This window comes from Chiloscyllium plagiosum, unplaced genomic scaffold (assembly GCF_037043375.1).
Source record: "Chiloscyllium plagiosum isolate Xiang-an unplaced genomic scaffold, Cpla_swu_hap1 HiC_scaffold_15, whole genome shotgun sequence".
Classification (NCBI taxonomy): Eukaryota; Metazoa; Chordata; class Chondrichthyes; order Orectolobiformes; family Hemiscylliidae; genus Chiloscyllium; species Chiloscyllium plagiosum.
This window is the reverse complement of record NW_028270153.1, coordinates 9,973,654-10,000,198: the sequence shown is the minus strand read 5'-3', so window position 1 is coordinate 10,000,198 and position 26,545 is coordinate 9,973,654. Positions and strand designations below refer to the sequence as shown.

The 26,545-nt window shown below is 41.0% G+C and overlaps 1 protein-coding gene across 2 annotated transcripts in view; it reads left to right on the top strand.

Annotated features, from left to right (window-relative positions):
* uqcc1 (ubiquinol-cytochrome c reductase complex assembly factor 1) overlaps positions 1–26,545 on the top strand; it is a 166,911-nt gene that overhangs the window by 23,193 nt on the left and 117,173 nt on the right. For both annotated transcript variants that reach the window (XM_087994719.1, XM_087994720.1), the window contains exons 3-6: positions 293–400; positions 1,976–2,048; positions 8,233–8,290; positions 26,367–26,475. In XM_087994719.1, coding sequence (XP_087850845.1) covers positions 293–400; positions 1,976–2,048; positions 8,233–8,290; positions 26,367–26,475 — 348 coding nt within the window. The remainder of the gene's footprint in view (positions 1–292; positions 401–1,975; positions 2,049–8,232; positions 8,291–26,366; positions 26,476–26,545) is intronic.

Genomic DNA, 26,545 nt, shown 5'->3' with positions numbered 1-26,545 from the left:
ATTTGGACAAAAATAATGTTTAAGGGTATGGTGGAACAGCAGGGAATTTGCACCAGCTAGTGATGTCCATTTAACAACGCAATAGAGGCACAGTTGGCCTAATGGTCTCCTTTTGTGCTGTCACACTTTTGCGATTCTATGAAGTATCTCAGGAAGTTTTTCACTACATTAAAGGTTCATATAATTTCACACTGCCACTGTTGTATGCAGTAATATTTGATTATGCACTTTGTTAAACTATTAATTCTCGGGTGTTTTGTGGCTAACATTTTGTTCTCCATTTTATTAACAGTTTTCCAATGTTAAAAGTCCAGCTGAGCCTGTGGAGGAAGAACTGAGTCCCTTTACCAAACTGATAGAAGCCATGGGATTCACAGGGCCTCTGAAGTACAGCAAATGGGTATTTTTGCTTGAGCTAATGAAAATAGGAGTGGGGTTCTATGATGATGCTGTCTCTGTTGGGAAATAGAGCAATGTCTGTTCACACTTGTTCTAATAAGGATTCCCAGGTCTTCTATAAAACAAAGAACTACAGATGCTGGACATTTGAAACAAAAAGAGAAAGTGCTGGAGAAACTCAATGGATTTGACAGCATCTATGGAGATAGAAACAGTTAACTTTGCAAATCTGCTGACCCTTATGACATCTGTGTGAACTTTATCCTTCAGTTAGGCTGTATTCTGGAAGAGGTTTGTGTTCAATGTGACAGTATAAAATACTACATTTGGTTTTGCTGTACAAAGTTGGAAAATAGAAGATGCGTACCATAAAATGTGCAAAAAGGTAGAATGTTACTTACACTTTCCAACAAGATTTGTGCCATTCCTAAATTGGCTGAAAATCTTTCTCTTTATTCATTCACAGAATATGGACATCACTGGCCAGGCCAGTATTTATTGACCATCCCTAATTGCTCAGAGGGCAATCATGAGCTAACCATTTGCTGTGGGTCTGGAGTCACATGTAGGCCAGACTGGGTAAGGACGGTAGTCTAGATTAGAGTGGTGCTGGAAAAGCACATCAGGTCAGGCAGCATCTGAGGAGTAGGAAAATCGACGTTTCAGGCAAAAGCCTTTCATCAGAAATGAGGTGAAAGATGCTGCCTGACCTGCTGTGCTTTTCCAGCATCACTCTAATCTAGACTTTGATCTCCAGCATCTGCAGTCCTCACTTTCGCCTGGGTAAGGATGACAGATTTCCTTCCCTAAAGACCCTTATTGAACCAGATGGGTTTTTCTGACAAAAGACGCATTTTCTTCATCATCATTAGACTCTTATTCCCAGTTTTTCTTTTTAATTGAATTCAACTTCCACCATCTGCCTCTAGGCTATCACTTCCCCTTGGTGCTTTTCAATTAATGTTTCATCCTTTGTCATGAAAGCAAAGTATAGCTGGTAATGTTTGAGTCAGAGCATTTTGATCTCTATTGTCCTCCAATGTGTTACTAGAGGGAACAATTCAAGTTGACAAGTATGACATCAACTAATTGCACAACATTCAGATTTATATGGGATGGCACAATGGCTGAGTGGTTAGCACTGCTGCCTCACAGCACTAGGGTCCCAGGTTCAATTCCGGCCTCTGGCAACTGTCTGTGTGGAGTTTGCACATTCTCCCCGTACCTGCATGGGTTTCCTCCGGATGCTCCGGTTTCCTCCCACAGCCCAAAGATGTGCAGGTCAGGTGAATTGGCCATGCTAAATTGCCCATAGTGCTGCGTGCATTAGTCAGAGGGAAATTGGTGTGTGTAGATTACTCTTCGGAGGGTTGGTGTGGACTGGTTGGGTCAAAGGTCCTATTTCCACACTAGGGAATCTAATTTGATTGAGAAATAGTGTAAAAGGTTATTGCCATGTTATTAATTTCTATTTTTAATGCTTGTTACTTTTATTTCTCCTCTGTTTCGACTTTTGTGTGCGCTTGCTTGTCTAATTAATTTTTTTCTAAAATCTTCATTTTCGCCTATATTCCAGAAAATTAAGATTGCTGGTCTGCGGATGTATACCTGCTGTGTGGAGAGGATCGATTATGACGACTTGTTTGAAAGTACGTTTAACCACGGTTTTTCTGCAATCTGTTATATTTGAACTGCTTTGATTTTTTTTTTAATTTTTAAAGGTATCACCGATTCTGTTGAAATGAAGATTGCACAGTGGCAATAAAAGCAGAAAATCCTGAAAGAAACTCAGCAATTTGACATCCTTTGTGGTGAAAGAAAGAGTTAGTGTTTCAAATTCAATTTGATTTTTCTTTGGCAAAGGGATAATGGTACCATTGCATTTGGGTCAAATTAACTCCAAGTCCAAAGCTTACACATTACACTAGTGAGAGACTAATTGACAGTTGAATGCAAAATTAAATTAAGTCTAATGTTGAATGGTTTGTAGTGTAATTTATATTGAGATGTTAGTTGAACCTGGATTGCGCATCCACTGAATTGGAATTGATTTCCTATGTTTTTAGTTAAGGGACTCAAAGGAAAATGGGAATTGCAGAAGGAACATTGACTTAAAAGTGAGGGAACATTAAAAGTCATGTAACAAGAAGGCTTGTCGGGTCTTGAGAAGCATTGAGACCAGAGCTGAAAATGTGTTGCTGGAAAAGCGCAGCAGATCAGGCAGCATCCAAGGAACAGGAGAATCGACGTTACGGGCATAAGCCCTTCTTCAGGAGTCTGCAGTCCTCACTTTCTCCTCGAAGCATTGAGACCAGTTTGCATACACAAATGAGATTCTAGATTTTAAGAATGCCCCAAGATTCTACTGTCAGCTGGATTTGTCTCTAAATAGGCTGCTTTATTACAAAGCTTCATTGGCAGTGGGTTTTAATTGGGGAAAGTAATTATCATTAATCACATACTTTATCATATAAAGTATTCTATATATATTCAGCTAACATAATTCTGGGTCTGCAGAATGGGCGAGGCTGCTGGTTGGAAATGAAAAGAGACTCTGTGGTGATTTAATCAAAGTCTTCCAAGATTGTAAAAGGAAAAGATAAAAATGCCCCAAGCAATTTCATTATGGAGAAATTTCAGTTCCTGGGACTTAATTAGAAAAGTAGTTTTGAGAGAATTCAGGCACAACCTCTTCATCCAAACGTTCCATTGATATCAGATGAGATGATTTGGATGGTTATTAAAGAAGACCAATGGGGCTGCAGTCAATCAAAGCTGAAGGGGGAAAGATTTAAACTGTTTGGTACACAGGCAGATCGGGGCATTTTATTCCTGGAAAAGGATCTCATCGCTTTTTCCTATTCCAAACGTTTCTTCTGAGATTGACATCCAACAGAGAGCTGTAGAGCAGCCAATTGGACAATTAAAATAAGATCAAGAAAAGTCACTTAAATTTTCTCTTCCTTTTTTGGAGTTGCTTTGTAACATAAAAAGTGTTTGATTAAACCACTGAGAATGTGGGTTGAGAGCTTTGAGCTATTGGAATACTACTAGTTCTCCTTCTGTAAATATATGTGCACTTGACGAGATGTATACTTTTTAAATTATAAAATATTGATGAGTAATTTTTTTTGTTTAATCATTATTTCCCCCATTCAACGGCTATGCATCTGTCCACCTTTCCATCTCATAAAACTTGTTGGTTCTTGCATTCCACTTTACTCCCATTGGTCCTCAAAAACCTTTGATTAGTTTTTGTAGTATTCCGTTGTTCTGTATCTGATTGTGAAATTGTTAACTGATCCATGTTCACCATAAAACATAGCAGAAGTAGGACTTTCAACTCATTGAATCTCCACCACCATGGCTGATGTGATCATCCTCAACTCCACTTTCCTATCTATTCCTTGATTCCCTGTTTGATAAAAAATATCTGTTTATCTCAGCCTTGAATATACTTAATGACCCAGTGTGTACAGCCCTCTGAAATAAAGAAGTCCACCGATTAACTACTACTGAGAGAAGAAATTCCTCCTCACTTTTGTCTTAAACGGGTGTGAACCCTTTTTCTGGGACTATGTCCTGAACCCTCAAAGGGAAACAACCTTTCTGCATTTATCACATGAAGTCCTCTTAAAAAATGTTGCATGTGTCAATAAGGTCACTTCTCGTTCTTCTAAACTCCAAGAGTACAGGCCCAACCTACTCATAAGACAGTCCTTCCATACCTGGGATCAACTGAGTGAGCTTTCTCTAGTCTGTCTCTAATGTTTGTTTTTCCCTTTGGTATGGGACCAAAACAGTTCACAATATTCCACCTGTGGTCTGATGAGTGCCTTGTATAGTTTTAGCAATATTCCTGCTAAGAGCCATGAACTACTTTCTTAATTGTCTGCCATTGTTCCTCAATTGTCTTTGCTGCTAAAGTCCTTTCCCCAGTCCAGTACAACCAGCTCTGACCTAATTTCTTTGCAATTATTGTTATTTAAGTTCAGCAGTCAATTTAAGTTTCAGAGCTAAGTTTCTTCCTCAAACTGATTGCTAATTTCTGACATGCTTTGGTCACTATTTAGATCACCTACAGTGGAGAAAAGGCCCTTCGGCCCAACAAGTTCACATCGATCCTCCGAAGAGTAATTCACTCAGACCCATTTCCCTCTGACTAATGCACCTAACACTATGGGTAATTTAGCATGGCCAATTCACCGAACATGCACATATTTGGACTGTGGGAGGAAACTGGAGCACCCGGAGGAAACCCACGCAGACACAGGGAGAATGTGCAAACTCCACACAAACAGCCGCCCCAGGCTGGAATCAAACCCGGGTCCTTAGCGCTGAGAGTTAGCAATGCTAATCACTGAGCTATCTTAATTAATCTAGTCCCATTTGCCAGCATTTGGTCCATATCCTTCTAAACCCTACCCTATTCGTATACCTGTCCAAATGCCTTGTAAATGTTGTAATTTACATTTATCAAAACTGTGACATTACACATCACCCAATCCAAAGTAGCCTGATCCACAACATTTTTCTTGAGAAAACTGTACTGACTGCCATCTATGACCTCTTGCTCATGGCTGCCTTTGCCAATCTGACTAACCCAATCTATAGGAAGATCAAATTCACCCACGGTTAATATGGTTTCTTTGTTATATACCATCATTGTCTCCATCATTTACCTACTGTTAAAAAACCGACAGACTGCTTCTCTTCCTTTATTTCTTATCAAATGGGTTGTACATCTTCTGATCCAAGAGCATTTCTCTCTATCGTAAGTATTCCATCCTATACTAAGATTGTTCACTTTCTCCTTGTTATATCATCAACATTGTCTTGTTGCCTATCCTTTCGACAAGTGTCACACCCCTGAATATTTAGTTCCCAGTTTTGATATCCTCATAATGGTTATAAGGAGATTGTAACCATTATAATAATCATAATGGGCCTGATGGTCCATTAACCTGTACTTGTGTCATTAGTTCATTTATTTTGTTCCAAATACTATAAGTATTTAAGTAAAGAACTATTAATCTTGCCTTTTTACCATTTTCTCCCTTTGATCCTATACAGTATACTGCTGACTTTCTGTTTGTACCCTCTGTCCCTTCCTGTCCCACTCTGGATGACAATGTTCAATAGCTGCCCTCTTACTTAGAAAGTTTGCATTCCCCTCACAAACTCCACCCCCTTCTAAATAGCTTAAAACCCTCTCTCCAGCCCTAGTTATTTGATATGCTTGATTGTTTAAACATGAGTGTTGACTCAAAGCAAAGTAAACTGACTCCACAGTAGCTACTAGAAACTGAGCTGTAAGCACAAGTGTAGGCACTTGAAAATCGCTGGAATATTTTAAAACCAAATCCGTTGCACACTTAGAAGCTAGTGTCATCTCCGCATTGCCCTGAAATAGGAAATATACAGTGCTTATTGAGGTACATTTGACAGGTGTCAGCTTTTCTCCATTGTCTGATCTCAGAACCAGTCTGCTTTACCAGGGGTTTCGAATGTGTGTCTGCAATCAGTTGAACTGGGGCATTGTGCCTTCCAGATCCAATTAACATGATTGTGTCCAGCAAGTCACAGGTTAAAGCTGAAAAGAATGCTCTTCTGTCCTTTTCACTAGCTCAGGGACTCAGAGTGACTGAAAGCAGCAGCAAACAGCCTCCTCCATGATCACGAACCTGACATTAAAATTGTTAAACTCCACACAGATTCTTTGGTAATAGTGACAGGTTTGGTCATCATAGCAGCAAGGGCAAAGCAATTTGAAATAAGCTAGAAGTTTTCTGATCGATACTCTATCCCATTTTGATTTAAATTTGCATTCAAAGATTCAAGCTTCAAACCTTAAGCATTCATTTCCTCTGCTGCTGGCACAGTGGCATTAATGTGCACCATCTACAAAATACTCTCCAGAAACTCACTTGTTCACTAATCTCTAACTGTTACCCAAGATCCAAGATATGGAATTGATAAATTGCCAGTTTGAATCTCTGCTTGGAGCACACTTAGCCCTAAAGCTGCACTGTTAGTGTGCCTGCTACAGGCAGCAGTATTTTCTAAGTAGGGAAAGATTGCGGAGATTTGAAGCACAAAGGGACGAGAGAGTCTTAGTTCAGAATTCTGTTAATATTAACGTGCAAGTTCACTTGGCAATTAGGAAGATAAATGCAGTGTTGGCATTCATTTTGAGAAGGATAGATTTCAAGTGCAGGGATGTACTGTTGAGGCTGTATAAGGCTTTGGTCAGATCGCATTTGGAATATTGTGGGCAGTTTTGAGTTCCATATCTAAGGAACAATGTGCTGGTCTTGGAGAGATCCAGAGGAGGTTTACAAGAGTGACCCTGGAGATTAAGTTAAAAATCTCACAACACCAGGTTATAGTCCAACAGGTTTAATTGGAAGCACACTAGCTTTCGGAGCAATGCTCCTTCATCAGGTGATTGAAGGAGCGTCGCTCCGAAAGCTAGTGTGCTTCCAATTAAACCTGTTGGACTATAACCTGGTGTTGTGTGATTTTTAACTTTGTACACCCCAGTCCAACACCGGCATCTCCGAATCCTGGAGATTAATGGCTTGTACGAGGAGTTGTTGAGGACACTCGGTCTGTACTTGATGGAATTTAGAAGGATGAGGAAGGATCTTTTTGAAACTAATAGAATACTGAGAGGCCTGGTTAGAGTGGAGGTGGAGGCGATGTTTCCATTGGTAGGGGAGACTAGGACCTGAGGGCACAGGCTCGGAGTGAAGGGACGAACCTTTCGAATGGAGATGAGGAATTTCTTCAGCCAAAGGGAGGAGAATCTGTGGAATTTATTGCTACAGAAGGCTGTGAAGGCCAAGTCATTGGGTATCTTTCAGACAGTGTGTGATCTCTTCTTGATTAGTAAAGAGATCAAGTGTTACAGTGTGAAGGCAGGAGAAAGGGATTGAGAAACATTGACCATGATTGAATGGTGGAGCAGCCTTGATAGGCTGGATGGCTTACTTCTGCTCCTGTATCTTGTGGTCTTCTCTCTGTGCTAGTAAGGAAGGCCATTTGGCATTCTGTTGAGCTTTAATGGAGTTGTTCTATGGAGAATGCACTTTTATCAGGAGTTGATATGTTTATGGAAGAATGTGTTTCACACCATGACACCTGGGTAATTTACAAAAGAGCCATATTGGCTGTTCATAGTGACACTACTTTAGTGTCTCCCTAAACCTGGGCAATGAGTCATACTGCAGCAAAACTTGACACTCGAACTTAAACTCCATATAGCAGAGAGAAGGGCAAATAATCCATTAAACTCTGAGGCGCCATTCTGTCATTTTGCTGGACCATGGCTGATCTGCATCTTAAATCCATCTAGCCCACCTTGGTTTGAAAACACTTAATACCATTGTCTAGCAGAAATATAAGGGTTTTTAATTATACCTGGTCCTTACTGATTACCAGTGTCCATTGCAATGGTATTGATATACTTGGTAATATAGTGTGCTTGAGATTTTAATCAATGTGGCACTATACTTGGTCTATGCACTTATCACTGTGACAGCTCTTGTGGTTTCCTGTCTTTTTTTTAAAGTAATTTTTCCAATCTTTTTTTCTAGCATAAAGAGGCTGTTAGTAATTTCTGAATCTCCTTTCCAAAACCACGTTGCTGGAGTAAGGCAACACCCATCCTGCACTTTGCTCAGAAAGCCAGTCATAACTAGATTTTTTTGTCGTTTGTTCTTGGGGAGGGTCCCTTTTTACTCAGAGTAAGGGACAACATAAAGTTATGTTCTCTAATGTTTTCTTTCAAGCTAGGCAAACTAAAATGAATCCTTGTTTCTGTGACTGCAGGATGCAATTTGTCAGACACACTGAACTCCTGGTTTCTAGTCGCCCAGCTTCATGTCTGGTGAGTAAACTTAATTTCAAGGCTTGTTTTGAGAGAATGCGTAAGTTAAGCTTTTTTAATGTTTGACTTTTGCCTGTTAGATTAGAGATCTTGTGTGAAAATGCCAACAGCTGTGTACACCTCGCACAGCTGAACGTGCTGCATGCCAGCACCATCTGCGCCCAGGTTACTGTGGTGCCAGAAAATGGAATTGACGCAGGATTGTAGAAGCGCAATTCTGCCGCCTTTCATCTGTGCTTCAGAACGAGGTCTCAAAAGGATGTGTTGTTGCCTTTCAGCTGTCTAGCTTCCACCATGGGGAAAGAGTGATGAGGATGGGAGAGTCAGACAGGAATCCATTTTAGTACAATCTGCAAACTTCTAGAGTGCCAATATTCTCATCCTTGCTTAATTTGCAACTGGGACATGAGTTATTTGGCTGGTAGTTCCGCACTGAACAAGACATTTATAAGGAGAAAGTGAGGACTGCAGATGCTGGAGATCAGAGCTGAAAATGTGTTGCTGGAAAAGCGTAGCAGGTCAGGCAGCATCCAAGGAACAGGAGAATCGACGTTTCGGGCATAAGCCCTTCTTCAGGAAATTTATAAACCAGTTTGGTTTTACTCAGTAGATCTCTACAATGACTGTACACCTATGACTGTGACTATTCTGAGGCCAGAATTGAACTCTAACTGAAGCAAAGATAACATTCTGATATTCGCTTTTTATAATCATTGCAAATCGAATAATGGGAACTGCTTCAGATTAATTTATATATTTAATTTGCTTCTCGGAGCCCTATTGTCATGAAACCTAAGTTTCTGTAGTGAACAGGAAGAGTTTTATCATGTGGAAGTAACAATTAAAGCATGTGCTTTGAAATTCAGTTCCTCAGATCTACGCAAGATCACTACCAAACAAAATTTGTCATTGAACTAAATAAAGGTATTTTGGGCTAGTTGCTTGTCAAGATTGATTGGTAGATATTACAGAATGTCATAAAGGAGGAGTGAGAATTAGGGAGGCATAGAGAGGTCGAAAAGGAATTCCTGAGTTTGGGCAGCTGAGAATACATTCATTAATGGGGCGACACTGATAATTTGTGATCTGGCACGGTGGTAATATCACTGAACCAGAAACCCTAATCTGGGAATGTGTTCAAATCCCACCACTGGCAAGTGGTGGAGTTAACTACAATTCATGAAGAAAACCTGCCATTCTTGTCTGGTCTGGCTGAAGTGTGACTCCAGACCAATAGCAATATGGTTGCCTCTTAACTGCCCTTTGAAATGGACCAGCAAGCCCCTCCACTCAGTTCAAGGGCACTTAGGGATGGATAACAAATGCTAGCCTTGTCACTGTCTCCTCTCATGTTCCATAAAAGAATAAAAGGAATGAAGCCTGTTATAGAGATGGAGGAGATTACATCGCTAGGAGAACGTGAGGCTCTCGACTTGAAAGTACGGATGTACATTGTTGGATTGGACGCCAGTGAATGCAGAGTGATGGCTGAGGGAATTTTAATTGGAAAATGGGCATCAGATACGGTAAGATTGCAGAGGGTGGAAGATAGGAGACTAGATAGGAGCATATATTAGCATGGATTGCTCATTAATGGAAGGCAAAAAGTTGGGATACAAGATGGTAACTTGTCCTATTAGTGTGCTACAGGGATTGGAGCCACAATTATTTACAACATATTAATGACTCAGATGAAAGAGTGTTTGCAATGACATTTTTAAAAAAAATTGTGTAGGCCAGTGATAAAGATGGCGCAGAGTCCACAAAGCGATAGAGATGTTAAGCTAGTGCGCAAAATCATGGCAGATGGAACAAGTGAGGAAGAGTAGTGGAGCTGAATATTATTTAAATGAAGAAAACTGCAGAAAAAGTCACAAAACTGAGGGACTTTGGAGTCCTAATCCAGGAGTTATTAAAAGCTAGCATTCAAGCTCAGCAGGAAAGCAAATGGAGTGTTAGCCTTTGTTTCAAAGGGAATGGAGCATAAAAGAAGAAGATTTTGCTAAAATGATTCAAGGTACTAGTCAGACCACAGCTGGAAAACTGTGAACAACTTTGGGCCCTTATCTAAGGAAATTTGCACTTCTCTTGGGGGCAGTCCAGAGAAAGTTTACTATGTTGATAGTAGGAATGGACGGTCTGTCTTATAAGAAGAGGTTGAGCCTGTATTTAGTAGAATTTAGAACATTTAGAGGTGACCTCATCGAAACATGCAAGATTCTTAGGGCATTTAACAAGGATAGGAACGATTTCTTCTGCTCGTGGGAGTGTCTCAGACTAAAGACATCATTTAAGTCAGAGATGAGGATGCATTTCCTCTCTGATGGCAGTGACTCTGTGGAATCCCTTTCCTCAGTTTGCTGTTGAGGCTGGATTGTTCATTATATTTAAGGCTGAGCTAGACAAGTTTCTCATCAATAAAGGAATGGAAGATTATAGTGAAAAGGCACGAACGTGGAGTTGGGGATTATCAGATCAGCCATAATCTGATTGAATGGTGGAGCACATTTGATGGGCTGAATGACCTACTTCTGGTCCTTTTTTTTAAATAATCTTATAGTATTGGGAAAATTTGAGTCTGGAGGTATTGAAAATCTGGGTTAGGATTAAGTGTCTGTATTATCCTGTAACCAGACATTTTGCAAGCAATGAACTTGTGACAGCTGGTCTGGTCTCTTGGCAGTGGTAGGTGAGAGAGACATTTTAGGGCTCTTGTGACAGCATGTGCTATCCTTACCTTTGAATCAGGAGGCCCGGGTTCACATTAAACCTGCTCAAGGTTGATAAATATCTGAAAGACAATTATATAAATGATTTGGATGTGACCATAAGAGGTACAATTAGTAAGTTTGCAGATGACACCAAAATTGGAGGTGTCATGGACAGAGAAGAAGGTTACCTCAGATTACAACAGGATCTTGACCAGATGGGCCAATGGGCTGAGAAGTGGCAGATGGAGTTCATTTCAGATAAATGTGAGGTGCAGTACTTTAGCAAGACTTATATACTTAATAGTAAGGTCCTAACGAGTTGTGCTGAACAAAGAGACCTTGGAGTGCAGGTTCATAGGTCCCTGAAAGTGAAGACGCAGGTAGGTAGGATAGTGAAGAAGGCGTTTGGTATGCTTTCCTTTATTGGTCAGAGTATTGAGTAGATTAGATTATTTACAGTGTGGAAACAGGCCCTTCGGCCCAACAAGTCCACACGGACCTGCCGAAGCGCACCCACCCAGACCTATTCCCCTACATTTACCCCTAACACTATGGGCAATTTAGCTTGGCCAATTCACCTAATCTGCACATTTTTGGACTGTGGGAGGAAACCGGAGCACCTTGAGGAAACCCAAGCAGACACGGGGAGAATGTGCAAACTCCACACAGTCGCCTGAGGCGGGAATTGAACCCGGGTCTCTGGCGCTGTGAGGCAGCAGTGCTAACCACCGTGCCACCCACAGACTTTGCCTATTTATCCTATCCATGCCCCACTCTACACAGATAGTCACCGGAGGCTGGAATTGAACCCAGGTCTCTGGCGGTGTGAGGCAGCAGTGCTAACCACTGAGCTACCGTGCCGGTACAGGAGTTGGGAGGTCATGTTGTGGCTATACAGGACATTGGTTAGGCCACTTTTGGAATATTGCGTGCAATTCTGATCTCCTTCCTATCAGAAGGATGTTGTAAAACTTGAAAGGGTTCAGAAAAGATTTACAAGGATGTTGCCAGGGTTGGAGGATTTGAGCTACAAAGAGAGGTTGAATAGGCTGGGGCTGTTTTCCCTGGAGCGTCGGAGGCTGAGGGGTGACCTTATAGAGGTTTATAAAATCATGAGGGGCACGGATAGGATAAATAGACAGTCTCTTCCCTGGGATGGAGGAGGTCCAGAACTAGAGGGCATAGGTAAGAGGGGAAAGGTATAAAAGAGACCTAAAGGGCGACCTTTTCACGCCGAGGGTGGTATGTGTATGGAATGAGCTGCCAGAGGAAGTGGTGAAGGCTAGTACAATTGCAACATTTAAAAGGCATCTGGATGGGTATAAGAATAGGAAGGGTTTGGAGGGGGTATGGGTCCACTGTTTTAATGAGGCAGTTCAATTAGTAACTCATCACCTCTTTGAAAATGACAGAAAGGAAATTCCACACAAGTGTGTGTCTGCTGATATTCACATAACTAAATTTCATAGCAGTAGTTCAAATGGATTTTATGTAGCAGTACAGGAGATAATCTGCAGAGGTCTATGTTATTACCACCATATTACTCATATTTAGATACAATTGAGACAGGACAAGTGGGAGGAGGCAAGAGGGGATGGAATATATTTTGCAGAAGCTGTGATACAGGAACAATAACCATCTCTAAAATTAAGTAGTGTTGTAAAATCAATTAAGCTATGAGCAACTTCAACAAGCCCAGAAAATCCTTTCACAACAAGGTTTAATGAACTCCATGAATGAGCCATTGCAGTATTATCAGGCTGTGCCATAAACCACTAATTCCAAAAGGAAGTTTCTGCCCAAATACCAAGCTCTATGAAACATTTTTTGTCAATCAGCACTCATTTGTTTTCATGTGGTTGTTTTAATGGCTTTGATTCAAGTTCTGAATGTTTTTCTTCTAATTTAATTGTTGATATAACATTTTTTTTCAGAAAAGCAGCACTTTCAGTTGAGGCTTTCAATGACAATTGACCACTGTGTGAATGTTTCTTTTAATCAGGACCCATGATAAGTTAAGTTTGCGAAATGGTTAATGCAAGGAAAAGCTTGTGACAGACACCATAATAAACGGCAGCACTTTGAAAGAAAATGGCCAACTTCATTACCTCACCCCCTCATAATCTCTGATTAACGAGGCTAAAACTGTCCAATACGTCAAATGGATGGACTGCTGTGGGTGAGAAAGTTTTGTATGAGTGACGTGATTTATTTAAGAAATACACATGGGGTGGGGGGGAGTGGGTGTTAGAGATGCAGAGAAAATGATTGACCCGTGTTTTTTTTTTGGTAAAATCTCCTGAAGTCTTAACATTGCTCTTTCGTCTAAATGTTCTTGTATCTCCAAGCAATTCGGGAAGGATTATTTCCACAGATGGCTGGTTGTTTATATTGCTAAAGGGCAAAGATGCAGAAACCACAGGCATTTGACAGTTTTGTTAGAAATGCAAGGTAGAGTTTGTCCCAGTAGCTTAGTGGTCGTAGGGCTCCATTTCCTCAACCAACTGATTGTGGGTAAGGCTTGAGTGTTCCTTTGTAACCCTCAATTACAGAATGATATCAACCTTCAAGGCAGTTACTCAAATACAGATCAAGAATCATACATGTTTTTTGGAGTTGGAGAAGGCAGGGAGAGAGAACCTAGTCTTTGTGTACTGATGGATTTTATGGGTGGCCAATCAATAAAGTAGCTTTACAGAATGCTAGATATTAACCAGAGTTCTAGGAGGGCGAATGTTTAATTTTTATTCGTTCCCTGGATATAGGTATCACTTCCAAGAGTAGTCTTTGTTGCCTATCCCAGTTGCCATTATGATTGTGGTGATACTGAGGTGACTTTAAGAACTTTTGCAGTCCATGTGGTGTGGATACTGCCACATTTCCTGAATCTTGACTCAATGAAGTTATATGTCTAATTCGGGATGTTGTGTGATTTGGATCTAAACTTGAAGGTGATGGTCTTTCATGCACCTTCTATCCCTGTCCTTTCAAATGTTCAGGGTTATGGGTTTGCAAGTTGTCGCTAAAGAAACCTCGGCAAGGGACTGTAATGTACAATGCCATGATGGCCGGAGTGAATGTTTAAGGTGGCTACAGACGGCCTGCCAATTAAGTCTTTGATGTTACTGAGTGACTTGAGTGTGTCAGCCACAACTTAATTTGCAGCACTCCTGCCTCTGAGTTAGAAAGTTGTGGGTTCAAGTCTTGCTGCAGGACTTAAGCAGAAAAATCATCATTGACATTCTAGCGAGGTATTGCCTGAGTGCTGCATTGTCAGCGATGTATTCTTTTGGATCAGAGGTTTAACCCGGGCTTCATCTGCCCTCTTGAGACTCCCAGTTGGAGAATGGTTGTCACCTTTGGAACCGTCTTCAAGCTCCATTTGTGTACTTCACTCAAAGAAGCAGCGTGGCCTGAAAGGAGGATCGGGAAGGACTTGTTAAAAATCAAGTCTTGCCCTTGAAGGATTGCAGTAATGTTTCACTTGACTAAGTGATCTGCTGCAGTACCAAATCTAAAAAAGAACTTGCAGTTAATATGATCTTTCACCTCCAGTGAGTGACCCAAAGCAGAACATAGCTGAGGGAATACTCCTTTCAAAGTGTAGTCTCTATTATAGGAAGCATGTAAATTACTCCCCTACTGTTCTGCATGATAATGCTGCACATCGCCTGAGAGAACAGAAAGGGATTTAACATTGCATCCCAAAAATGGCACCTGCTAGAGTGACGTTTGAACCCCAACCCTTTCCCTCAGGCAAAAGTGCTACAGCTGACCCTTGGCTGAAAGAGTTTGCATTTTAATAGCACCTTTCCTGATCTCAGGAGGTACCAATTGCACACGATCCAGAAATGCAGTTCTTCAGAGAGAGTAATGGTCCAAGTGAAGGTTTTTTTTTTCTGTTCATTCCTGGATGTTTTTGTCCAAAACTCTGAGTAGTGATGTCATTGGGGGTACCAGCATGACTAAGTGTCTGGCTGTAACAGGAAGGGAGCTAAGTTAACACGTAAGAAGCAGTCATTAATCTAATGGGGCTCACCTTAAGTGTGTTATTTCAGCTCTGCCTGGTGTCAAGCTCAATCCTCCGATGATATCAGTCCTTGCAGTTTTAAAATCTAAATAACAGTAAAAAAGCAATCGAACAGCACATAATTGCGCCTAGGTGATTTTTTAAGTGTAATTTTAAAAAAACATCACTTCGAGACGTTTCCACTTTTCTTGAGCAGCGCAGAAGTGTTTTTTTTCCATAAAGTCTCCTAAATCATGCACCTGCAAGTGGGTAATAGCTTACAGTTGAGTCTGGGGAAGTTATTAGAATGAGATTTTATGCATGTTAGGAGGGACCCCTAGCTTGTTTTCCATCCTCTTTGCTCCCTCCCCTGCATCCTTATTTATCATCTACGTACTTTAGTGAATGTTTGGGGAAAATCACGATCTTTTCTGGTTCTTTTCAGTACTTTCACACAGCAGAACTGGTGATTGTTGTTGAGATGTGTGACTAAAAGAAAAATATTACTGTTGATAGAATAATGGTTACCTGGGAGTGATTACATGGTGTAATCTAATCAAGTGGCTTAGAGATCTTTATGAGAGGAGACCTGGCATTTCAGGTGCCTTTTCCTGTGTGAATATGCCAGTGGGCAATAACTTTTTAATTTTAAAATGTTTTTCTCTCATCAATCTGTGATTGTACTACAGTCACGTTTGATGATTCATAATTTTTGAATTGTTAATGTGGTTGAATTTCCACTGCTCCCTTTTGCATCTTTTGGTAGTAAGCTCCAGAAATATTAAAGGGGATTTATGATCCTGTTACAGCAGGTTTATATTAAGAAAATCTGTGGCTGACAGCACTGGGCATACAACGACTCTTTATAGACACTAAAGTCAACATGTAACACAATCCTGATGGCTCGCTCAGAGTTGCAGGGCACCAATTAAAGAAATAATTTGCATTTATGTAGTGCCTGTCATGTTTAGATGTCCCACAGTACTCTATAACAAATTCATTATTTTTAAGTGCCTGGAAGTGACTATCTCCAGTGAGAGAGATCCAGCCATTGCCCCATGATATTCAATGTCACTAGAATCACTGAAGCCCCCTCTATCAACATCTGACAGGATGCCATTGCCCAGAAACTGAACTGAATCAACCATGTAAATACAGAGCAGGGCTGAGTTTGAGAATTCTGAGGTGACTAACTCATCAACAGCCTGCCTACTATCTAAAAGGCAAAAGTCAGGAATGTGATGGAATATTCCCCACTTGCTTGGATGAACAACATGCCGGGAGCTTGGCATCATCCAGCCTGCATGGTTGGCACCCTATCCTCCAACCTAAACATTCAGTCTCTTCACCACAGTAGCAGCCACGTCAACTATGTAACTCATGAAGGCTCCCTCAACAGAAACTTCCAAAGCCAGAAGGGCAAGAACAGCAGGCGCATGGGAACAACAGCAACTGCAGGGTCCTATCCAAACCACTCACCATCCTTACTTGGAACTGTATCGCTTCCTTCATTGTAGCTGGGCCAAAATCCTGATACAACCTCCCTAACAGCACTATGGACATACCTCCACCTCATGGACTGCAGCTGTTTCTGAAGGCCATTCAAAACCACCACCACGAGGACAGTCAGGGATGGGCATTGAATGCTAGCCCAGCTATCATTGCCACGATCCATTAGAGAATAAAAACATTGATGTAACATAGGCAAGGCACCAGAGTTAATTTGGACAAGCAAGGTACCTTTCATAGCAATGAGCCTGTGCAAAAGAACAGCATTTGGTCCATTGGGTGTATACCGGAAATTAATAACCATTTAATTTGTTTTGATTGTGGAACGACTGTTGGTTCAGACATAAGTCAGTACTCTTCAAATGGTGTCTTGGGATCCACTTTGTCTGCATGAATGAACAGGCTTGACTGAAGTTTAACATTCAAGTCAGAACATACGGCCTCCAATATATAAAACTCCCTCTGTACTGCACTAATGTGTCATTTTGGATTATATACAGAAGTGGGACTTGAACTAGTGGTCTTCTAACTGTTACTGAAGCAAAATGATACTGGAGGCAAAGGATTCAGCTGATGTATGATCCCGAGAAACAAATTGAGATAATGTTCAGCCTGATTCTTGCACATTTTAATTCTTTGATAATCTGGCAGTTTACAAAAAGATAAGCACTTCAAAGTCATTTGACAACCTTCCTCTGTGTCGACTCATCGTTCCCCCTCATGTGACCATTGCAGTTCAAAGTGAAGGCATAGCCCCAGCCTTCACTGAGTAGCTGACGATGGATAACAAAATGCTGGCTTAGCCGGTGTCAGTGCCAAAAACAGATTTTTTTTTTATTTAAAATGCATCAATTGACCAAGTGTAATTCATTGTCCATATCTCTCATTTCTTCCCTCACCTGAGATTTTTTAAAAATTCCCATGATTCCATAGTATGTTTCTTACAGACACATGTGAATATTCAATCCATATGCAGCCAGATAGTATTTCATGGTTCAGGTACCAATTAGTAGGCTTCTTCCACAAGGATTAAATTGTAGTCCTTCAGTATGGGGGCTTGTTGCTATATAAGTTCTGATAAATCCAGCCCCATAATTGATTTTGTTATTTCCTGTGACAGAGATGTTTGGTTACATTGCTAGTTCCTGATTATCTCAGTTAAAACTGTAGCAGGAGTGCAAGCCAGAATCTCAGTTCAGCATGGTATCCTCTGCCATCAGTTTAAAAAAAAATTACCCTTCTGTACCCCCCTGTTCTTCTGTAAACTGGGCAAATGGTTTGGCCCAGCAAATATTTTCACATCAAACCCTGCAAATTCCCACTCACCTCAAGTTCTTTTTACTGTCAGGGAAGCTGTTGACGCTGTGGTAGTGCCATTTTCTGAGCAGTCATTTACTCCATCATTTCATGTGTCCTTCCAATGGCACAACTTATGGTCTGTTCAAAGGCTGTGACATGATACAGGTTTAGATCAAAAGGGCATTGGATAATTATATGAATATAAGAAAAAAAGCCAGGCTAGTTAAAAACAGGAAGAATATGGAACTAGTAAGTTTGTGTAGCCATGACAACCTTACTTGCTCAAATCATTCTAAAACTTTGTGGTGGCTGTCACTGAAATCCCATCCTTGGAACAAAATGCATCCCTAATGACACAAAAGCTTATGTTAACAACATTCATTATATCTTCAGAGACTTACTGCTTGGTTAATGCATTATACTTCTTTAAAATAAGGTTTAATCCATATGTGGAAATCATTACACTACTGTTGTAATGTTGCCTTATTTAATTCTAACGCGAAGCTCAAGATATTGCCCAAAAGTTAACTTCTCTAATTTGAAATATTGGTGCACGGGGTTCAGCCCCTTGAGCCTGTACTGCTTCTTTTAGATCATTGTAAACGTATATCTTAACTCAATTTACCGTCCTTGTCCATAATCCATAATACCCTCATCTACAGTGGTTAGCACTGCTGCCTCACAGCGTCAGAGACCCGAGTTCAATTCCTGCCTCAGGCGACTGACTATGTGGAGTTCGCTCATTCTCCCCGTGTCTGCGTGGGTGTCCTCCGGGTGCTCCGGTTTCCTCCCACAGTCCAAAGATGTGCAGGTTAGGTGAATTGGCCATGCTAAATTGCCCGTAGTGTTAGGTGAAGGGATAAATGTAGGGGAATGGGTCTGGGTGGGTTGCGCTTCGGCGGGTCGCTGTGGACTTGTTGGGCTGAAGGGCCTGTTTCCACACTGTAAGTAATCTAATCTAATCTAAAGAAAATCTATCAGTCTTAGTTTTGAAATGTTGAAATGTTTGATCAACTCCGCTCAGCAGCATTTTGGTCAGGAAAGTTTCAGTTTTCCACTACCCTTTGTGTGAAGAATTGCTTCCTGGTGTCATCCTGTGAACATCCTGGTTCGAAGTTGAACGTTTTGCTCCCTTGTTCTGGTCTTTGCGTCATTGAGGGAAATGGAAACTGACCTCAAAATGTAACACTTGTAGCTTTAGTTAAGGTCTGCTTTTTTTAAAAAGTTGCTTCTGACATTTTACAGACACAGCTTGCTCAGGCATTACAATCTTGAGATATTTCTTCACACTTCCAAAATAAATAATATGTTTCACCCTGAACTCAAGTAAGAGAGTTTTCTTTTCAAAAATGTGAGAGATAAGCTGGACATCTTGGTCTTAGCTAGCTTTCCTCCAACTCAGTTTGTTCTTAACAGGCTTTCCTCCAACTTAACAAGATAACACATGTACTTTTCCAAGGCAGTAAGAGCCCCAGTAGAATCTACAGCAAAGCAAGCAGTTTTCACCACTCAGGCATTCTACAGAAAGCTTTGTTTAAAGAATCTGTCTCCAGTATCCACAATGAACTTTCAATGACCCCTTTTTCAAGAAACCACTCCAGGTATTTTCACAAAGAGTGGAATAAATCAATTTTCCACAATCCTTTAAAACTTAAGTTATCCAAGCAATGTTAAATATAAAAAGGTCTTTGTAACTGTATATGCTTAAGTAGCTTCAAATGAACAGGAAAACTGTGTGCCATAGTATTCAGGGCTGAGCATGTAATTATTCACTGTTCATACCATACTATAGGGAATTGAGATGAACTGGAATGCTGTTTCAAATAGCTGGCACAACCATGGTGAGTTGAGTGACCTCTTCCTGTGTAGTATAATTTTACAATTGTGCCCAATGCTGGCAATACTGGTAATAGGCTAGAGAGAAGAGTTTTGAGAATGAATCTTTGCAGCAGAAGAGCTGGAAGAAGCTTTGGCTTTTAGATTATTGCAGAGAGATCTTGTAGATGTACAAAACAGTGAATAGTCTTGAAACTATCTAACTTCAGAGATAGTCGTTGTTTCAAACTGCAGCCTGTATTTATATTGCACCTTAAACAAAGTAAAATGTCTGAAGGCTGTTCACAGATAAGCAATCTAACACTAAATCAATAAAGAAAGCTTTAAGATTTGTGATGAAAAATTAGCTAGAGGGAGAGGTTAAAGATGAAAAGGAAGAGAGAGGTGAATTTGCTAAGGAAATGGTGTGGCTCCAATGGTGGAGTTATGACAATGGATGGTCAATAGATCAGAGCTGGAAAGGCACAGAAAGAAGCTCTTCAGAAAGATGTCAAGATAAACAAAAATAAGTCTCTGAATCATTGGTGAACCTTTGATGCCAAGCTGGGTGGGGAATAGTAGGTCTTTCAAGAAGGTAATGCTCATCCATATTGTATAATGAACTCATTATCTTTGCTAATTCCCCATGTTTGAACTAGTGCTTTTAGAGCTGGTAAATTTACTTTGTGATATTATTTGTACCATTAGGAATACTGCTTCTGCATTGGAATTTTATGTATTTGAGGGAAAAGATGATTTGAGGGTATGACATAAGTGTTTATGCTTTGCCCGTCATTTGTTGGCTGTCTTGTCTTTGGCGGACGTTTAACTGCACTGAGTGCTGTCAAAAAGAGCCTTGACATTTTCATTGATTACAGTATAGTAGCAAATCAGTTAGTTGAAGGATGAACCCAAGGTTGGACAATATGCGGTTAAGGCTGTTAGCAGTCTGTGTCCTTCATTGTAACACTAGTGTTGGTACAGATGGTGAATGGCTCCCTCTAGTGACGAGGGGCAGCAAAATTGAATGCAACAGAGTCTGCTGCTTTAACACCACTGACAAAGTCAATATAGAGGTTAAATAAATGGGATTATTGTTGGTCGTGGTAGTATTTTATTCAGTGGTCATCAGTAATATATAAATGAATTCATGAAAGGTTCTGTATTTATGTAATACCTATTGATTGAAGGTAGGTATGTATAGATATAGGGTATTGTTTGGGTGGTTATTTGAGCAGCCCTTGAGCTCTTGTGGCACAGCTAGTGTCCCTACCTCTCACCCAGGAAACCCGAGTTCAAGTTCAACTAGTTCCAGAGGTGTGTAATAATGTCTCTGAATAGGTTTATTTAAAAAAAACCTTCAACATATATAGGGCTCTTGTGATGGACTGGTAATGTCCCTACATCTGAGCCAGGAGGCCCAGGTTGAAGTCCCACTTGCTCCAGAGGTGTCATAACATCGTTGAACAGGTTGATTTTAAAAAAATTAGATTCTTCCATCATCAACTAACTAACAGGAATATAGACTTTTTTTTGGTCTTAGCTTGAAGTAATTCTGATCCTTTTTGCCAGATTAGTAATCCCTTATTAGCAAAAATGAAACTGATACCTGATTGGAAATCATCTTTGGAACTGTTTCAAGTCTTATCCACCCTTTTTGTGATAAACACTGCTAACTTCTATCTCAAAGGGATGGGTAGAGATTGGAACAACAAAGTCCATTATGGCATGAAGGTGGCATCTACAAGCATTTGGTAATTTTGAAAGAAATAGTGCAATGACAATATGATGTGGGCTGTGGCAAACAGAGAAGCAGAGAAACATCCTGCCTCAACATTCATTGAAGCTGCCAAGGCATCTTGGAGCTTCCAACTCCCTGGGATCATTCAAAAGCAGCAGGAGAGAATACAGCCTCACCCACCCTTCCTCCATTATAAACACATTTATTGGAGTAGGTTAAGCTGTAACGTGTGACCTATATGGACATACAACCAAGTCCTGGGTGGTGGTCCTTGCCCCAAACCACAGATGCAGTCATAATTGAACTCATCCTCAACCTGCATATAATTGATTCTTTGGTTCAAGGGAGCCTGTACAAACAATGAAAGGATGCCCCAAAAATAACCTACACAGCTCTGCACTTCTCCTTGGAGAATGTGCGAAAATTGACCCATGTGGTGGTTAGCATTGAAATTTGCTCTGACTGCTTCAAGGGCCATCGACATGAAATTCACAATATCCAACATACCCTCAGAAAGAAAAAACAGATGACACAACTGCAGAACTTGCCCCAAACTCCAAAAACACCAGCTTCAACTGCCAGTTCTATGGCTGCCATTACTGATCATGTAGTGGATTCTACAGTCATGAGAGAAGTCACTTACAGCTTGGACCTAATTGAATTATGAATCTGCCATCAATGCATCAAATAACTGGATTTTCACTTTAACTACTTGATGATAAAGGACCATGCTGCATCAGGTTCAAACACGATAAAAGTAATTATGTTGTTGACTCATCACCATGGTCAATCTGTTAGTAGCTTTGATGTGGAAATACTGGTGTTTGACTGGGGTGGACAAAATTAAAAATCACACAACACCAGGTTATAGTCCAACAAGTTTATTTGGAAGCACTAGCTTTTGGAGCGCTGCTCCTTCATCAGGTGGTTGTGCAGCTACCTGAAGAAGGAGCAGTGCTCCAAAAACTAGTGCCTCCAGCTAAACTTGTTGGACTATAACCTGGTGTTGTGTGAATCTTAGTAGCTTGTCTAAACCAAATTCAGACACAAGGCAAGGAAAGTCCCCGTGGTGGTGAGGTTTTGAAAAAGTAGGATCAAATCACCTATTCCTGCCAAGTTGTGTTACACTTACAACATGCCATACCACATCCCACAACCACCTGACGAAGGAGCAGCGCTCCGAAAGCTAGTGCTTCCAAATAAACCTGTTGGACTAGAACCTGGTGATTTTTAACTTTTTAAATGCCATACCCATGTTTACTCACGTACTGATTCCCAGAGTATTACTTTCTGAAAGACATCTAATTTGCCCTTGAAGGGATCAGCACTGTTTCACTTTCTCTAAGAGAACTGACTCTATTGATTGACTACCTTCTCACTGAAGTGCTATTTCTGTGGATGAGGTTTTAATTTTCTTCCCTTGAATAATTGAAAAGATAGGAGAAAGTGAGGTCTGCAGATGCTGGAGATCAGAGCTGAAAATGTGTTGCTGGAATAGTGCAGCAGGTCAGGCAGCATCAAAGGAACAGGAGAATCGACGTTTCGGGCATAAGCCCTTCTTCAGGAATGAGGAAAGTGTGTCCAGCAGGCTAAGATAAAAGGTAGGGAGGAGGGAATTGGGGGAGGGGGTGGAAAGAGGTCAAGGTGAGGGTGATAGGTCAGAGTGGGGTGGGGGCGGAGAGGTCAGGAAGAAGATTGCAGGTTAGGAGGAGATGACTTGGGGTGTGCAGTGAGAGAGGGACTCGCTGAAATCTTTGTAGAGGGAGGAAGAGAGCTTCTTCAAGGAAGGCATCCTTGTAAGAGGATTCGCAGTAGGTTAAAATCTTCGAGGAGAAAGTGAGGTCTGCAGATCCCTCCCCCAATTCCCCCCTCCCTACCTTTTATCTTAGCCTGCTGGATACACTTTCCTCATTCCTGAAAAAGGGCTTATGCCCGAACTGTCGATTCTCCTGTTCCCTGGATGCTGTTTGACCTGCTGCACTGTTCCAGCAACACATTTTCAGCAGTAATTGAAAAGATAAATTAGCAGTCAGCTCAAATGCAACAAAATCCTACAGACTGTAATACACTTAGCCTTTTTGGTGATGTAAGTTAAAAGATTTGGAGATGCCGGTGTTGGACTGGGGTGTACAAAGTTAAAAATCACACAACACCAGGTTATAGTCCAACAGGCTTCCAATTAAACCTGTTGGACTATAACCTGGTGTTGTGTGATTTTTCACTAAGTTAAAAGAGGAATATTCACAGGTAGCACATCGATCTAAATCACTCCTCTTATTCAAATATTCCTGAAAGATTTTATTCTCCACGTAAAGCAGCAGTTGGCAACCTAGAAAGAAAGTAACCCTTGGATTTCTATAGCGTCTTTCACCATCTCATGGTGATGGAAAAGCTTTGAAACCAATTAAGTAGTTTTGTTTTAAAGTGTAGTCACTGTTGTAACAATGCTACCAATTGATACACAGCATGATCTCACCTACTGGTATGATAAGAACCAACTAACTGTTCCAGTGTTTTGATAGAACAGAAGTATATATTATTATAAAGAGAGATGTTGCTGAGTCTTTTCATCAGGACAATGCCAGAATGCCAATTTTCAAACCATCTCAATTTATACTAGTGAGAAATGTGCTGATTGCAACTAACTAATTTTTTGAAATAAATTGGGACCCTACAAATTTCGCATTGCTTTCTTTATGACAACCTTAGCAAATTTGAGTTGATGTGCCCAGTATTCAGCTCCCTTTTCTCCTGTGGTAAACTTGTGCTTGTTTGAACTTTGACATTCGTGTGTTGTGCTGATGAATACAGGGTGGAAAGTTTCAGCAATATGTGTCTCATTGCAAAAATGTTTGTGATTTTAATAGAGGGATAAATATGACCCAGGGCAATGGGGGAGCATTTCTGTTCTTCTAAATAATGCCGTAGGATCTTTTGTGTTTACCTGAGAGAGCAGGAGGGGTAGACTCAATTAGCATCAGTGTCGCTGTTATTGTTAGTCCTGATTGCATGCTGAAGTCTCTGAGATGGGGCCTGAATCCGTGACCATCTGACTCAGGTGAGAGTTTGACTCATTGAGTCAGGATTATGTTTTCAATCTGGAAATGAAACTTGAACTCAGCCTTCTGACCTCAAATGACCCAAGTCAGAGGCAGAAGTGCTACTGTGGAGCCAAATGCGTCTTCATGATTACTGAGATCAGCTTCTCCCACTTATAAGTAATTCACATAACAACTAGAAATTATTTTGTTTTTATTTAGAGTATGAAGTTGCTGCCAGTGGGTTAGTGTAAAACCATTCCTTGTACGCTCCCAGTTGGTGACATCACCACAAAATCTGGAAACGCGAATTCCGAAATGAAGTCATCCCGTGTGGCATGAGGATGTTTCTGTACAGGCCGAAATTACAGCAGCAGAGCTCCCAGTTGCAAATTCAAATTATGATGTGAAGAGTTACATAATGCAGATGCTTACATTACTAAAACTTGACTGGAAAATTCCTCAAAGTGAGACGTGCCATTTCTGCAGCTAACTGCCATGTGCCATGACAATTTTAACTTTGGTTCCTGGAGAGAATGCTGGTGATGTTCTGACTCTCCATTTCAGTGGAAAAGTATTTCCCAGGATTTATGAGGGCACCGTCCTGTTTTAACAGGATTGTTGTCTTCATTCACATTTCATTGAAAAAACTAATAAGTTCACGATTATTTCTGTCTGCGCTTTGATTTCTGTGATCCACCTGCTATCTATCATGCAGCCTCTTTCTTGTGACCCTACTCCTGTCTCTATCTTTCCCCTTTCTACCTTAGCTAAGCCTTTTGCTCTCTTTAGTACGGTACTTGATAAATTTCCTCGGTGCAAGTTCACTCTCATATTGAGCATATCTTTCTGTTGTTGGCTTTGCATTTCTTAGATTGAGCAGTACTTGGAACCACCTTTATTTATGCTTGTCGCTGAGTGGGACATAAATGAAGGAGGTACCTGCACTTCATTCAATCTAGTCTCCTGTATTCACTGGTCATAATGTGGTCTCCTCTACACTGGGGCGATAAAACACAGTCTGGGCAGGTGCTTTGCAGGGCACCTAAACTCTTTCTGCAAAAATGACCCCAAGTTTCCAGTTACCTGCCACTTCAATACCCCACCATGTTCCTGGGCCAGCGGTTCTGCCTCGGGTTTTCCACAGTGTTCCAGAGAAGCTCGATGCAAGTTGGAAGAGCAGCATCTCATTTTCCCCTTGGGGACTGTGCAGCCTTCAGGCTCAATGTTGAGTTGGATTGTTTTTAGAATGTGAACCCCTTCCATGTCTTGTACCAGGCTGGGTAGTGACATGGACTGCTTTTGTCTCAGCCAACCCATTTTCACCTCCTCACAGTCCCCATTGTCAGCATTTCTTTCTTTTCACGTTACCATTATCCATTCCTTTGTCTGCCCAACTGCTGTCCTTTCTGTCTGGGCTCCATCTCCACCTTTTACTTACTCATCGCCTCTTCCCTCCAACCCTGCATCTTCAGCATCTATACCACCTTTTCCCAGTTACAGTCAGTTCTGAAGAAGTGTCACTGGATCCTGAAACACTAATTCTGCTTTCTCTCCACAGATGCTGCCAGACCTCCTGCATTTCTCCAGCAATTTCTGTTTTTGTTTCAGATTTCCAGCATCTGCAGTTCTTTGTTGTGTAAATAGATTGTCTAGTCGCTGTATTTCCTGCTGTAAACCCTTCAATAACTTTTATTTACTTGGTCAGTTGGTTTACTGTATTGGCTCAGTGTCAAATTATGTTTGTTAACACTCTCATGAAGCACCTTGGGCATTATTCTGTGAGAAAAGGTGCTATATAAATGCAAAGGATTGAATTATTTTTGTCACTGGCATCCCTCAACTTGACCAGCATGCAGTATTTCTTTTTAAGAGGAAAACAGTGCTCCAAGTAGAGTCACTTTGGTTGATGATTAATCTGCCTTTTAGCCGAAGTATGTTTGTGTTTTTCTAGGATGGCCCTGGTGCGAATGAAGCAGGAAGGGCGAGAGGGAAAGTATATGTGCAAGTACATTGTGCACTCGATGTGGGAGGACTTGGAGCAACGGGGAAAAGTAATGGGGGTAAGTCAGTAACACATCTGGAAGAGCTTTCCCCTTGGATAAATAGTGGGTTACGTCAAATGTTGCATGT